Source organism: Tympanuchus pallidicinctus, unplaced genomic scaffold (assembly GCF_026119805.1).
Source record: "Tympanuchus pallidicinctus isolate F22 unplaced genomic scaffold, pur_lepc_1.0 scaffold5, whole genome shotgun sequence".
NCBI lineage: Eukaryota > Metazoa > Chordata > Aves > Galliformes > Phasianidae > Tympanuchus > Tympanuchus pallidicinctus.
This window is the reverse complement of record NW_026294769.1, coordinates 63,149,819-63,166,363: the sequence shown is the minus strand read 5'-3', so window position 1 is coordinate 63,166,363 and position 16,545 is coordinate 63,149,819. Positions and strand designations below refer to the sequence as shown.

General features: G+C 41.3%; 1 protein-coding gene across 11 annotated transcripts in view; it reads left to right on the top strand.

Annotated features, from left to right (window-relative positions):
• ENPP2 (ectonucleotide pyrophosphatase/phosphodiesterase 2) overlaps nucleotides 1-16,545 on the top strand; it is a 100,029-nt gene that overhangs the window by 37,762 nt on the left and 45,722 nt on the right. For 7 of the 11 annotated variants that reach the window (XM_052703628.1, XM_052703629.1, XM_052703618.1 and 4 more), the window contains exons 2-5: nucleotides 5,883-5,985; nucleotides 11,840-11,995; nucleotides 14,042-14,167; nucleotides 16,143-16,203. In XM_052703628.1, coding sequence (XP_052559588.1) covers nucleotides 5,925-5,985; nucleotides 11,840-11,995; nucleotides 14,042-14,167; nucleotides 16,143-16,203 — 404 coding nt within the window. In that variant the 5' untranslated portion in view covers nucleotides 5,883-5,924. The other 4 variants (XM_052703626.1, XM_052703625.1, XM_052703624.1 and 1 more) reach the window with 3 other exon arrangements.

The following is a 16,545-nucleotide window of genomic DNA, read 5'->3' as shown; positions in this document are numbered from 1 at the left end:
TGGAGAGCACAGATGGCCAAAGCAAGTCGAGAATATTATTCTCAGTGACGTATCTCTTTAAACTGAAATCAAATAGAATTTTTCTGTTTAGAAAATAACTATTTATTTATTTTTTTAAAATTAACAAGAAGAAAAATATCAATTAAAATACTTTTCTTGATCCAAATGCCAAAAACTTTTTTAAAAAAGAGATTTGAAACAAAGAAATAGAAACTCTTGTTTGGAAAAGAAAACAAACTGAAAGTAAACAGCACAGTATTAATTATATCCACATTTTACTTGAAGAGATTAGCACTTGGAAGTTTTTTAATCATAACCAAGCCTTGAGCTTGGAAAGAGTGCCAAAATGAAGTTTGGGCTGAGAGTAAATATACTTACATAGGAGAGCTATCTTACAGGATTATTGTAGAAGTTATCACAACTTATTTTATATATCCAGGAAGTTCAAAGCTGATATTCTTCTGAAAAAGGGTCCAACATGGTAAAGGATGTTTGCACAAGTTACAGAAAGAAAGTAGGAACGTGGTTTGAGGTCTAGGAAACCAGCTTTCTTGCATCTTTAAGTAGCGCTACCAGCTTTGCTCTGTTCTTTTATTTTTCTTTTCTCTTTTAGCTTTAACTCATTGTTCCTAAAGGACTGTGGTTTTCACAGAATGGAAGAGATTGTACACTTTGTATAAAAACCAGGAAATTAACAGTGGTTATGTAGGCACACGTTTGCTACCATATAAAGCCATCAAGACATCAAGACTGGCTGTGATGAACTCACAAGTAAAGTGCTTGTGCTGCTTCTTAATAATAACATTATGCAGAAACTGAATTCAGAAGGTGTTAACATATTTGAAGGTGATGAAAGCATGTGTGTTGGAGTGGTGTTTACGCTCTTGTTCTTGTATGTGTGGTTCTCAAGGACATGTTAACACGTGTTGGACCAGCTGGTCTGTTAGGTGCCATACTGCTGGAAGGAGGGAGGCTCTCAGGTACACACAGCTTTCTACACTTGCCTGTTTTTTATTTGACTTAGCTGCCTTTGCTCACAAAGCTTGCTTTGCTTGTGTATGGTCACAAATGTCAGGTGTGTGTGTTGCACTATTGATAACGTCCTGCCATGGGCATCCCAGGCAGCTTCAGGAGCTGCAGTGCTCTCACCAAACTCACAGCTCTCTCTCAGTCACTGAAGCAGTCATGTATGATGTGGGGTGTTGTGGAGTTTATCCTTGTATTGCATTACACCCTCCTGTTCTCACTGGGCCAGCTACTGGGATTTCAGTCCTCATCCCAGTGAGGATGAAGCAGAGCATGATCCTCTTAGGTCAGTGGTATCTCTTCTCTCTCAGGATAGGCAGCAGTTTAGGCCAGGCGTGTGGACCTGTTACACCTATGTTTCATGCAGGACCTTGTTTGGTAGCTAACCACCCAGGAGGGCAAAGTGAGGAGGACGGCATGTGCCTTGCTGCTCCTTCTCAGTAATGTTCAGTCTGGATTTGGGCACTCCCTGTGGGCCTCATATAGGGTGCTCAGAAATGCTGATGGGCCTGTAGGTGCCTCAGGCACATCTTGCCTCAGGTTGGACTGCAGAGAACTGCAATTTTGAAGACTGTAATTTGTCCATGATCCTCCCTGAGGGTCTGCTGCCTCTTTACAGATCTTTCTGGCCCAAAAAGTCTTTCTCAGCCTGCTCTTTGGGTGCACTTGAGCACAGGGTTTGCATACCTTTCCCTTCAGGATGGTGATGAGCAGACAGATAATTGATGAGGCATTCGTTAAGCCCTCAGGCACTGCTGGGTGGTGTTTTGAGGCTCTTCATAAGCAGGCACTTTCATGAGCGCAGCCTGGCCTGTGGGTCTTCCAGTCTTACAAGGTAGCAGCAGACATGGTGGAGGAGCCCATCATTCCTTGGACTGATGCCCTCTATAATGGAGATCACCTTGACAAAATGGAGCTTTTCCATGTACGAGGAAAAAAGATCCATGCAGAAGCTTCTGTTATTCTCACCACATGTTCAACAACCCAAAGAAGGGACAGTCTGATTCTTGTCTTTCCTAACTGCTTCTTGTGCTCTACACCATGCCTCCACCTTCACGTATCCGTATGAACATCTGTATCCTTACCTACCCTTTAGGAATGGATTGCATGTTTTTGTTTTCCAGTACAGCTTGCCAGCCATTTGAACTTTATCCCTTGCTGGAGAATACAATTCAGTTTCTGGGCTCCTGTATGGCTGTGGCCTGATTGCCAGGCTTGTCTCTGCTGAGGTGCTGTTCATTGCAGGCCATTGCCTTCCCTCTTGGCTCTCCTTCTGTCCTCTGACACTGATGGGCCTTGTCTTTTCATCATGTTGGCTTTGCTGAAAATATTGGGTGTTTTCAGTGAAGTGCCTGCATCTTCTCATGTTTGCTTCAGTTGCTTCCACTGTATGTGTATCTGAGGGCACTCAGTTTGGAGATTGCTGGAATTCTGTGACATAGTTTCTGTAGCTTATCAAAAGATTTTGTGATTAGAAATTTTTCTACCTAACAAAACTTTTTTTCTTGGCCACAACTATATTGAAAGATATTTATGGAGGGAGAGATCAAATTCACATTTCTGCTACTCGTGTAGCTATCAACTACACTGGAAACATTCATGCTGGTCCTCTTATTATTTAATTGCTCCCAGCAGTGCACCATGGAGATGAGGAGCTAAGAGGGCTCATTTCTTCAGAGCCTATTCTCCATTCCCAGCTACTGACTCAGCCAATGTACTTGATATCTCTGTAATTTCCTTTCTCATTAAAAAACAGAAACCAAGAACAAAAACAGACACAAACAAACTAATCACAAAACAGGTCAAGAAAATGCCAATTTTATATAAGACAGTAAATACTGCCCTTCTTATATTAATTCTGCATATTAACAGAGATGAACTAACTCTGGAACTGTCATAATATGAATTTCTCATTTAAAGTGTCACCTAGTGGCTGGTTGGAAGTTCAGCACTCTGAATTAAGCATTTAGTACCATTACATGTATTAAGCAGACATAAATGCTAAATCCCCATGCTCATGGATAATAATTGATAAAAATGCATTTCGTATTCTGTTGATCTTGTTAAAATCCCCTTGTCATGTGTTTAATTTAAGCCCTAAAACTCATACTGAACCACTGCGTGACCAAAGGGTCAGGAACATATTATTTCTACTCTATTATTTCTTTTTCTGATGAGTAGAATGGAAATTAATTGCTAAAAAGTTAATTGCCAGTGCTCCCAGCAGTGAAATTTTCCCTGAACAAAATAATTAAACCTTGTTTATGCTAATAGGTTCCTTGTGCATCTGCGGGGTGGCTTCAGGCAGAATCCTTGTTACAAAAAGATGATTGTGCATCTGAGGATGCGGTCAGTTCAGAGCTACTGGAAAATGTGTCTTACATAACACATAAGAAAAATATTAGCAGTTTCAGGATCGCTGTCATCTATAGTTCTCAAAGGATATTGCAAAGGATGTTAATTAATATAACGTACTTGTAGTGTGAGCCAGGAAATTTAAAATGAACTTCTCCATTAACATGAAATCGTGCAGTTTATAAGCTGCAGATGTTACATGAATGAAAAAAAAAAAGATATCTATATTTTTACCTGGAGAAACCCATTCTGATATATATTTTGGTTTTATTTCTTGCTTCATTTTTCTTTTAACTTTTTTAACCAAAGAGCTAAGCATTTGCACATTAGGAAGACATGCAGAAACTGCACGGGCTTAGTATCTCTGAAGTTGAGGCTAGATATGTTGCCTTGGTCACTCAAAATGGACAACTCGATTTGAAAATTCAATTGTGTTTTGCCCAGGATAACTTGGTGATCTGAGGATCCCAGGCTGGAAGAGCTCAATCTGCTGATTCTCACGCTTTACTCATCAAGTCATGAACTTCATCAGTTGTGATAACTGACATTGTAGAGTAATTTGGTGTGTGCTTGGTTTCCTTTCTGCTGCTGACACGCACTGCTGTAATACCTAGCACTTGCTGGTGAAGATGTTTAAGCAAGGATATATCAGAGGCTAAAAATGAATAATGTTATAGGAAAGCTAATACAAAATCTGGTTATTACTCTTTTCTAGCTCTAGACCACTATACACAGGTCTTTCAGTTTTGTTTTTGTTTTTGTTTTTTGCTAGAGAAAGACTGCCTTCAGCACATTATGCAACCTGTACTTCAGCTGCCTATTTCATCTTCAGCCAAGGTGGTGATGAAGCAAACTTTAGAAAAGTCTTTACTTCAGACCCCTGATCTGTGCAAGGGGAGGAATACAGTGTCCTCATACAGCTAAGATTGAGGTCTTCCCACGCTAATAACATTTCCCTGAAGCTTGCAATGCAAAGATACAGCTGCCCAATGGATCCTCTCTTGGTTAAAAAACTGCATTAAAAAACATAAGCTCTGAGCTACGGGTGTCAGGCAGATGAGTTGGGAGAAGCAAACAGGAGACTCAGCCCTGCAAAGCTATGCAGTGGAGAGGGACAAACACTGCAGCAGCTAAAAAGTACCTCTCAGCAGAGCTGCAAAATGCATGTGCTTCATATTGCAAGATGGCTTAAAGAAATCTGTTACGTATTTCTCAATGCCACTATATAGTATGACAGTGTTGCAAGAGAAGATAAGTCTGTCAATAGGCTTAACAGCCTTGATTCTGTCCCTTTAAATGCTATTGTTAGTAAATACCTTAATGAAGGGAACTCCCATCAGGAAAAAAAAAAAAAAAAAAAGCAAACCACACTGGTCAATAATTTGCCTTGGTAAACAATATTTAAACAACTGATTTGAACCATAATTCTCAGCATTACCGTCTGCTGTGTAAATAGAAGCGCTTCTCCAAACGCTTTAGCTTTCTGCTGCTGGGGAAGAAAATGGGAAAATGTGGGGCAGAAGGAGCGTGCCACTTCCCTTCCTTTCTGAAAGGCTGTGGTTTCCAGCCCTCCGAATAAAACCGTGTGCGTTGCCATCGCTCTGCGCCTTGCACCGCGCGGGAGCTGAATAGCACCCCTGCGCTGGCGTGGGGACACTGCGACCCGGCTGGCAGCGCAGAGCGAGAGCGGTGCCCAGGTCGCTGCCCCACGCTTTGTGGCACTGGAGGGTGGCGTGGGGATATTTCCATTTCGCAGCCTGGGCGAGCTTCCCCCCCTTCTTCTTCTTCTCTGAGCCAGATGGAGACGCATTTGGTTTCTCTTTTAGCCATGTTACTTTTGCGAGGAGAATAATATGAGCAGGAAAAGCTATTGGCCGCAGTGAGAGAAGAAAGCCCTGCTTTGCCAGAGGAAACCACATAAAAGCGTGCGTGTGTGTGTTTGGGGGGAGGGCGCAGCGAGGGATGATGCCTGGAGCTTCTTGCACTCGGAGCTGCGATTTGTGAGTGAAACATGATGAAATCACCCCCTGGACAAATCACACGAGCCTGTCAACCTCACCAGGTGGGATTACTTGTAGCTAATAGCCCGAACTCTCAGAGCAAACAGAGCTCTGCTCTCACTATAAAGCAAAAGGGACGGTACCGTACGGGCTTTTCAAGAATCCTCTAGTATGGCTAAGAAGGGCTGCTTCCACTTCCACCAGGTAGGGAAGGAAAAGAGCATGTTTGCTTTTAAAGGAGGAGTAACCCGTCTCTCCTGAATAAGGTCCTACAAAAAGGAGCGTTTCAGCTTCAGAAAGAGATGTTTTATTCATAAACCCCTTCTGGTTTGTGCGACTCTAAAAGGGTGACTCTGTCAGCTGCTGTGCCAGTGATGGGAACTGCAGCGCTGGGAAGCTCGAATGTACAGGGACCATCTCTGCCCCTTTAATCCTAATGCTCTTGGCTTGGAAGTCTGGGGATTTGCACCGTCTGATCACTCTGCTGTTTTGCTTTTGCAGGTTATATCTTTATTTGCTTTTGCCTTTGGAGTAAATGTCTGCATGGGATTTACAACGAATCGCTTTAGGAGATCTGAAGAATGGGATGAGGGCCCAATCTCAGGTACAGTAACGGGCGTAAATTGTGGATCGCAATGTCCTTGTGTTGTGTGCAGTGGTTAGAAGCCATTCCTACTCTGAAACAGTAGTTTGCTTGTTCCTTTTACCTCTAGAATATAATGAAGAAATAACTCACTGAGCCTGAGTCAGTTGACCTTTGGGACTCACCTATAGGTCTCCTATTTACTTAAACTTTTGCTCTGTGTGCATGCGACTATGGAAAATCTAGCCTATTTTAGGATTGAGCACCATCAGTCTTGCAGAGATCAGTTTCCTTAGCTGCTTCATCTCTCCCGTGCTGTTTTGTGCTCTGTACAGTTTCCCCTTTAGATCTAAAAGAAACAGCCCTATCAGTTTAACAGTGCCAGTTTACTTTTGGTAACTACTGAAGCGATTTCTCTGATTTTGAGTAACACTTTCAAGAATGTGCTGCTGAGGAAAGCTTTGGGGATTTCTGTGGCGTCTGAGGTCATGATAGCTTGTGAACAGTAGAAGGCAGACATCTGACAGTGGCGAGGCTGAGCAGGTGCTAGAGTCCTGCACCCAGCAGATGTGCTGTCTAGGGGAGGAGAGCAAGAATGTGCCTTAGAAGGGACTGTTTGTGTTTGGAAGCACTACAGGGTTTTGTGAGCTCAGGCATCGTTTGAGTGGAAATAACATATACAATGGAAAACTGGTGTTTTTCTTAACAAAACCTAAAATAGATGTAGAGTTGAGTTGTGTCTCTGTTCCTTCTTTTCGGAGGAGAAAGGGAACCTGTGGTTCTTAGGGCTGGCTAATATAACTGAAGTGAAAGGGTTTCATTTCCAGTACCCATCTGTAATGATAGCCTGTGAATTTTCATTGTAAATTTGTTTATGGTGGCCTGAGTTTGTTGTGTTCCTGGTGAAGAATATTGTGATCTCCTTTCCCCTTCTATCACAGAAACCACTGAGCAAGGGTATTTTAGGTAACTAGAAAGATAGTGGCAGTTACTTTTGGTATTTATATTGCAGTTAAACAAATTTGCTCATAAATCAAATTTCTTTCTAATTTAATCTCTAGTTTGTAGAGCATTTGGTAATGTGTGTAACAGTGATGCGAAGGATTTACATTTTATACTTGCAACACCTGACTGCTTTGCTTTCACTGGTGGCTGTCTAGGTTTCAGGCAGAGATGCCTTGCCTTGAAGTCCCAAAGGTCTGATACTGGGAATCAACTGCAGCTCATCAGCGCCAACTCTGCTGAGCACACCAGCACCATTCAGCGCTGCTAGGGCTAGGAACAGCAGCTGTGTGCTGTTTCCAGTAGCAGGAAGGTTAGCTCAGTATCCCAGGAGAACAGCAAGTGATACAGGATATCTCCCAAAAAGGCTTAATATAAAAATAACCCAAGTAAGGGTTATTTTGGGGCAATCTGTTTAGGATTTCCAATATGGTTGGGATTGGACCTGAACCTGGCGTTGACATCGTCTAGTCTAAGTGTCAACAATGGAAGACAAAAGGTAATGGAGGGTTTTGTCCCTTGTGTGTTTGGGCAGCCTCGTTACTTTTATTGCAGTAAAAACTGGAAGGTGATAACAAAGACAAAATTATTGCCACATGAGTCTGGAAGAGAAAGTAAACTCTTATGATGGAGAGGTGCATTTTTAACAAAATAAAAACACTATGATCAAGTAAGCTATTTAGATTCTTGTAGTTGTATGACTTCCAATTGTACTTCATCAGAAGCCCAGCATTAGGAAATGTTCAGAATGAAAGGTTGCCATAAATTCTTTTTCAACTCTAGTCTGCCTTGGCTAATTCATTTCCAAATTTGTTGGTGTTCAGAATTAATTGTTTTATATTGACTCTCTTTACCAACCATTGCCACATATTACCAAGTTTTAAATTCTCTAGGAGTATGCCATGATTGTAGGCAAACTTCAGTTCTCATCTAGTGTAGAACTCCTCTGTAAGTCAAATCCAACACCTGTTTTTTTTTTCCATAGCCCATTATACACAGTACACGCATGCCATAAAAGTACCATAGTGCCTATAAAAGTTTTCTTGGTCTCATTTTATAGTGTATACATAGTGTATAGATCTCTCTCTAATATATATAAAAGACAATCATTAGATGGGCTTTTTTGAGCTCAGTTGGTCAAAAAAGAATGCTTGAAAGGGATATGGAAAGCTCTATCTATTAGAAAAGAAGAGCAAGATCTTCATGTGCAAGGTTCCTTTGCCTGTTGCATGGAGGCAAATGTCAGTGTAGAATTTGCAGACAGATGCAGGAATTTTAAAAGAAAATCTGAAGCTGCATAAGTTTGTTCTGTACAAGGGCTTCTGTCAGTATGAAAATGCTAACCATGAATGGGGCTCCTGATGATATATTTTCAAACTATTCTGCATGCACCGGTAGTTGTGCCATGGCATTGTGCACGACCTGAAAATCATGGTCTGGCTGCAAAGTTGAGGTCAGGCGTGGTAAACAAAGGAATGATCTTAATGTATAATATATAACGTATACAGAGATCAGGGAGTTAAGCCACATCTACTTTTGTATTGCTACATGGAAAGTGTTTTACATTGACTCATGCTTTGTATTTGCTATGGAATTTGGGAAAATTTGGCACACCACTAATAGAGAGGATGCCAAAAGATCTGGAAAAAATGACAAATGAGGTAGCTAGGCTAAGCCATCCTCATGTGAAATGGAAACCCTAATTACAGTCGCAGAAGATGGAGCTAGAAGGAAGCTTGACCAGCTCTGTAGACATTATCCCAAGACATGGGCAGTTATTCCTGAAGTGCTGCTGACAGATCTTGGTCTAACCTGTTCTTCAAATCTCCGAGATCTGAGATTGCACAGCTTCTGTTAACAATTTGTTGCAGTGGTTTCCGGATAAGTGAGCTACCCTTTACAATAGCTAGGCATTCCTTTAGATAGAATTGATGCTGTTACTTCTATAATTGGCAGTCAGGTTTACACCTTCTTCGTCCTAAATCTATGTTAGTGTGTGTCTCTTTGCTTTCTGAAATGGTGTCCTTCTCATTCCTTTGAAATGAAGAGAGCAAGGCCAGTGCAAGTACAGTAGAGTGGTGGTTTTGGTGGAAGGGGAAAGGGCGATGGATGTCATCTACCTGCACTTCTGCAAAGCCTTTGACACGGTCCCTCACCACATCCTGCTCTGTAACTTGGAGAGGTGTAGATTTGAAGGATGGACTGTTTGATAGATTAGGAATTGGTTAGCTGGACACAGCCAAAGGATTGTGATTAATGGTTCTGTGTCAGGGTGGAGACTGGTCACAAACAGTGTCCCTCAGGGGTTGGTCTTGGGACCGGTGTTCTTCAACAGCTTCATCAACAACAAACAATGGAATCAAGTGCATCATCAGCAAGTTTGAGGATGACACCAAGCTGAGCAGTGCAGTTAATACATTGGAAGGAAAGGAAGCCATCCAGAGGGACCTGGACAGGCTGGAGAAGCGGGCCCATGAGAACCTCATGAGGTTCAACGCGTCCAAGCGCAGAGTGCTGCACTTGCGACGGGGCAATCCCAGGTATTTATGCAAAATGGGGGAAGATCCACTTGAGATCAGCCCTGCGGAGAAGAACTTGGGGGTCCTGGTGGACAGGAAGCTGGACACGAGCCAGCAGTGTGAGCTTGCAGCCCTGAAGGCCAACTGTGTTCTGGGCTGCATTAAAAAAGGGGTGGCCAGCAGGGAGAGGGAGGTGATCGTCCCCCTCTACTCGGCTCTTGTGAGGCACTATCTGGAGTACTGTGACCAGGCACTGGTTACACACTGGAACAGGTTGCCCAAGAGGTTGTGGATGCCCCATCCCTGGAGACATTCAAGGCCAGGCTGGATGTGGCTCTGGGCAGCCTGATCTGGTGGTTGGCAACCCTGCACATAGCAGGGGGTTGAAACTAAATGATCTTCATGGTCCTTTTCAGCCCAGGCCATTCTATGATTCTCTGATACTATATAGTCTGTTGTTGTATGTAATACTTTTGAGTCCAGATTTGCAGTTTATTCAATCTGTGATTATACGAGTATGTTACCTATCTTCCAAAAGGAATGTAACAGGAGAGGTTAAATAACAGAACCGTTCTTTAGTAACATATATTCAGGAGCATTTAGCACAAAGCAGCTGTCATTAATAGGGACTAATACTTCATATCTCTGAAAATCCGAGTGTTTACATGCTTTGAAACAATTCTCACGTGATTAATTTCTGGCAGAGACTTGTGGCCTTTTTGTGTGACCAAAGAAAACATTGGTCTGTGTATTGCCAGCACAGATAAACCACTTTTAGCTCCAAGGAGGTCCAGGTGACCAAAATATTGAGTGGAAGTGAATTATTCTTCTGGGTCCCTTCCAACTCAGGATACTCTATGATTTTTTTTTTTTTTTACCTTCACCAGCCTGCAGATCAATGTGCCTTCCCACTATCGTGATCCATGATGACAGCCGTTGTCATCCCAGCCTCCCACTGTAACCTTGCTGAAGGATTGATTTGCTGCCCAGTTTGTTCCTTGAAGTGATTAATGCTGGTGTCCAACCTGCGTTGTTACCAGTGCCACGAGAAAAATAGTGGATCAGTAGTGCTGGTGATGGCAGCCGATGGGACATATATCACCTCTAACCTTCCTCTCCATCTTCTTTTCTATCCATCCTCTTTTCTATCTTCTAATGCTAAAAGTGTTGGAATAGTGCCATTGTGTTTGGAAATAGTTTTTTTTTCTCAGTTTATGTGGGGACTAAACTTTCAACCATGTAAAATGGTAGGGAAAAAATACATGAAAGATCAGAACAGCTCTTTCCCAAAAGTGCCATTGCATCAGTTCTCTTAAAATCATACTGCTAACTATGCTGAGCTTTGCTTAAGTTGAAGCCAAAACATAGTCTAAAAGAAAAATACTTAATTTAATTGGTTCCTCAAAGTACCAGTGAAATTGTGAAATATTCCTTGGAACACTTCTGTTTTTAAGGAATAACATGAATGTGTCTCAGTTTATTTTATAAAATAGCATTACCCCAATAGAGCAGCACACAACTGTCCTGCTTTATACAATATACTATGCTTTATAATGTGCTGCTACATAGGAATTTTTGGTAGGAAAAATGTGTGAGATAATAAGTTTTGAGAAAATAGCTGGGAAGCACACATCAGCTCTGACAATAAGGGCCACAGCTAGTAGATTATTGAAGTCTAATGCATTATTCATGGTTTCAGACTATCCATCTTCCATTTAGTTTTGCACATCAAATACATTGACTTCTTATATATTTCAGTCTTTTGTTTAGATATTATAATTTAACGCTCTGCAGAAGCCCATAAAAAAGCCTTGCTTTACTTGCTTCTCCATTAATTTATGGAGCATCTTATGGTTTTCACCCATGCTTGACATTGATTTGGCACCTTCTAGTATAGTAGACCAAGTCCTGCTGACTGCGTGTAGATTAATTGCAGTTCTTTCCTATGTGAACTGCCCAACCAACCATGAAAATGTCACTTGGTTTTTGAAAACAAAGGCCTGCTTCTAAGGAATAGCTGCAGCTGCTGGAATTGGGCCTTGCAGATATTAATACATTTCTGCTAACGATCTCTTGATTGTTATAGGTAAAGCCAGGTCCATTTCTATATGAAATGTTATGACAGCATGCTGCTTCCTCTTCCCCCCCCCCCCCCCATAAGCTGCCTTCTTGCAATTTTAAAAAATTTTTTAATTATTTTTTTTGTTCTGCAAGCAACCCTTTTCCTTTCCCTGCTCCCTTCCCTTCCTTCAGCAGGCAGCCGAGGTTTCACTCATCCAAGTGGCTTGGGGCTGAGTCACCTGTCCCACTGCTACTGGCCTGACAGATGTTGCCCTGTTTTTTGTTCCACACAGTCCTGTCAGATTCCCCCTGGATCAGTACCTCTGGCTCCTGCAAAAACAGATGCTTTGAACTTCAAGAGGCAGAGCCTCCTGGCTGCCGCTGTGACAACCTGTGCAAGAGCTACAACAGCTGCTGCTTCGACTTTGATGAGCTGTGCTTAAAGACAGGTAGGATGGGTCTCCTGCCCTGCGTTGGTGGGGGCTGATGATGCCTGGCTTATGTGAATAGTTGGGACTGGCCGCTATAATCCAGCACTCCCTGCCATAATCCGGGTCTTCTTCTGATCCTCTTGCTGACTGGGCTTATCTTGATCCAAAATGCAGCCCACCTATCCTTGCTGGGAGTGGTAGGGATATGCATCTATTGCTGCTGAGCTTCTGCCATAGTTTCTGCAGAAAAAGGCAGGGTACTGCTTGTACTATCTGAAAAGGAGATATTTTGATACTCATTCACAAACAATAATTGGTATTCAGGCACCGGTTGTCCTTCCAGATTACAGTGTAGAGATAGTAAAGATGGGAGGTTGGTCTCTCAGTGTCAACCATCCTTTTTTCTCCAAAGTGATAACTTAATAACTGAGCAGTTCATGCTTGCTTTTGGATTGTTCATTGCATTTATTTGTGAAAGTACCTTGGAAGCTGGGAGTGCTAAAGCAGTGCAGGTCTGTTCAGAGGTGACAGGCTGGATTTGTTACCATTGCTCCAGACTCTAATTTCCAGATGTCAGGACAAATACAGCACACTGGTAAAGACATTTACCTTCTATTCATTAGACTCCAGGGAATGGAAATACAGCTCTACATTCACTTTCTTTTTTCAGGACTCACAGGAGAAGGGAACCTCAAAGAGTGTTATGAGTGATGTTTTGTTTCTTAACATAGTGCGTCTGAATTATTAGTTGTACTCATCTCTTTGAGTGTTGGCTTAGTGGTCAGAGTTGACACAGGTGCCTTTCTACTTTTGCCATTAAATGTTTCCTTGCTTTATCAAGGAATTACACTTACAAAGCAAATAAGAGAAGTCTAATGACTAAAATTATCACTGCTCATGGATGGGAGATGTTTGAGAGTACTTCCTCAATTCTGTTTATTATGTTATCATTTCAATGGCTTGGTACCAAAAAATTATAAGCTAATCCATGAAAAAATCATTTGATTCCAGGCCAAGAAATTCCAAATTTAAAGCTAAGACTGTTTTGTCCCAGTGAAAATGACTGAAGAATATGAGGATCTGAAAACTTTCAGTGCATTGCACGATGTTTTCTACAAAAGAACAGGCTTTCAGTTCCTCAGCCTCTGGTCCACAGGGTGCATTATCCACTTAAATGTGGGGATACCTCTGTAGCTCTTAGAATTGTTGTGTACATTTTCTTATAATCTCATAGGTATTTATTAAGACAATTATCACTTGTACAGTCTGTAAATATTAAATATTTATTCAAAAAAAGTCCCAAATCAAGGAGAAATGGGGAGTAAGAGAAATTGCTTTTTTTTTTTTTTTTTTTTTTTAAATAGTTGCATGTTGTCAAAAGCAATCTTTTAAGTTTCCTGTTCCTTTGGCCAGAGCATACGGGGAAACCATGCAGTTACATCCTCTGGCCCTATTCTAAAATGTAGCATTGTGCTGCCCTAATTTAGACAGGCCTTTAATCCTAGCATCACTTGCAAGATAAGAAGACTGTACGTTTCTTCAAGTTCTTCTAACTTTGCAGTTGGTTTGAATCTCATCCACTGAGTACTGGAAGTTCCTTCTGTCTGTGAGGAGCTGATGGGAGCATAATATCAATTTCTACCCACGTAATCTCTTCCCAACTTTCTCTTTTATTTCCCATTGGTTGATCTGGGGTCTTGAATATTTGGGCAAAAAAGGATGAATTGTATAAAAAACACCAACATTTCTAGTTTGCACTCCAGACAAATCCATTTATCTTTCAATAGCCTTTCTTTTCTTCTCCCCTCCATGTATTTTCTGGCATTCTAGTTGTACAAAACCTGGACTACAACTCTTTGTAGCTGAAGCACTTCTGTGAATGCAGGAGTCCTGTATCTGCAGGACACAAGGTTCCCTTTTATTTCTGCTTGACATACTTGAAATCACAAAACTGGGACAATAGGTTTAAGACTCTATAAAGTTGGATGTAGTCATTATGGCTTGAGTGAGTGCTTTTTGTTTCAATTATGATCTCTCATTCTTGCTTACTTGTGAATATTTTAGCTCGAGGCTGGGAATGTACCAAAGACCGCTGTGGAGAAACCAGGAATGATGACAATGCTTGTCACTGCTCTGAAGACTGCTTAAGTAGAGGAGACTGTTGCACTAATTACCAAGTCGTTTGCAAAGGTATGTCTTTGGTCTTCCTGCCTCTTATCTTTTGAATCTGATAATAGGCAACCCTGTTGGTAAAGTTTTTTTCTAGAGAAGGAGCCCTCTTTGTTTTGTTCTGAATTTTGGGAATAGGGAGGAAGAAAGGGTGAGTTTTGGATTCCTAGTGGAGGTGAATGCAACTAATTTCTTGACAGTAGAAACCCTGTAAAGGTGCTGAAAGCAAAGAATTTAAAACAAAATAGAAAGGTATTCAGGTGCATTTGACTGCATCACAAGGAAAGCTGGGAGATCTGATGGTTTCAGAAGGAACTGAACATTCCTAGATAGGTTATCTCTGTCTCAGAAACCTCTCCCATCCCTACTACAAAAGCATCTGTTCAAACTACTTGCATCAAGTAGGCTTTGTTTCTTGCAGGACAGTGTTTGTGAGAATATAAGAGCTTTAATTTATGGATGGAGTAGCATGGGCTCCAGGTGACAAGATGGGAATGACCATATCACCTTCTAGACACACAATGTCTGCAATACAGCCTGAACTGGCTGATGGGGGGACAGGCTGTGAAGGCTTAATTACCGCTCTATACCTAGATGGTTTGGAGCATGTCCTGCCTTGACAACATGTCTCCCATTCTGTGGAGGTCTTCTGATCCTTGGAAATCAGCCTCAGAAACTCTTACTATTGTATTTCACCTAGTTCTAAATTCTTCATTTGTTTAATGGCGAAGAATTTAAGCTTTGATTTCCTTCCCGCCCCTTTTGCACCCTTTTGGCCAACTGCATAGTTTCCAAATGCTGAAAGTGGGATTTTCTTTACTTGAATTTCGCTGTTGGGAATTCAAGTGAAATATACACGTTCCAACAAGTCTCCATAGATTATTTTCTTCCTCTTCCCAATGAGACCCAAGGCTTAGTCTACTTAAATACTGATGATACAGTTCTCAGTTCCTGACTTTTTTTTGAGCTCCCACTTACAAGGGTCAAGACAGAGGAATTTACATCTGCTGTTCAATGTACATAATCTTTTTTTAATTGCCTGACAACAAATCTCAGTGTCCCTGATATTCTGATAGGAATAAGCCCTATCTGAGATCTGTGTTTCCTCTTTATCCACGCTTTTGCTTACTTGAGGATAGTGTTTATTTTTATTTTCCCTTGGAAATCATCCCTCTACATCCCATTGTGGTCAATTGGAATTGATGCAGGAGGCGTTTCTTGCCGATATTTTCTATGGTGCTTTTCCTTTTGTTCTCTTTATTGAGCTATGGTTCCCTTAATAGTGCTAGGTTGGAGAAGTAAGCCTCATTAGCTAGTAATTTGTTTTTCAATTGACCTGTGAAAGTGCAAGTCATGAGCCAATCTATAGTCAGCATTCAATAGTAAACGCCTTAACAAAATAGTTGATTATGTAAAGTAATAAGCTAGCTCTGAAAGACTATTAATACTTTTTTTTCAGCTGCTCCTGAGTCTTCACCTGATCCATGAGCTGATCAGCTCCTTCAACCTGTTGAAAGCTACTTAGAGTTGTTTTTCTTCCCTAGAAAGAGTTTTTATTTTATTATTTTGTCGTTAGCCAGCAGAAGCAGGTCATGGAGACGTCAGACCTGTCGGGATGGAGGGTATGAATTGGCAACCAGAAGGAGTGCTGTACTTTTTTGACAAACTGAAAATAATAGAAAAAAAAAAAATTTTTAAATGACTGGTGTTGCTAAAGCTTTACTACCATTTTTTCATCTAGGAAGTTTTAGCTTTAGTTTTAAGAGCTGCTTCTAGAAGTGACGGTTTGGATATTCTTGTTGAATAGAATGTAGCCAGAACATTTGTTCAGCTTTGTGGAAGGGACATTGTCCCTTCATTGATCATTGTCTGCAGAAGTATAATGAGACAGTCTGTTAACAGATTTAGACTTCATTTTTTTGAATTTTGCTTTGAAATCTGATGCTGTGTTCACAGATTTTTTTTTTTCTTAAACTCTGATTTGAATTTCTGGTAGGAGAAACCCACTGGGTGGATGATGACTGTGAAGAGATAAAAACTCCTGAATGTCCAGCAGGGTAAGTGGTTTGCTTGTTACCCTAAAGCCAAGTACAAGGACAGTGGTCCAGCACTCTGAGCATCATCTTTCTGCCTTATCTTTGTAAAGCCTTTGCTGAATAGTTGAGTTGCTTACCTCCCTGTCCTTCAGGGTTTGTACAATTGGGTTGTTAATGTGAGCTATGATGGGGGCTTGAACTCTTGTCCTCGGATCACCTTTGATGGGTTTGCCTGTTTTACTTATCTGAGCAGGAAAGATAATTAAGCACCCTTTGAGACCTTGGGAATCTTTTTCTAATTTCTCTGAAATTTAGGCTGGCTGAGGCCTCTTTTTTTTTTCTTTTTTTTCTTTTAATGTTATC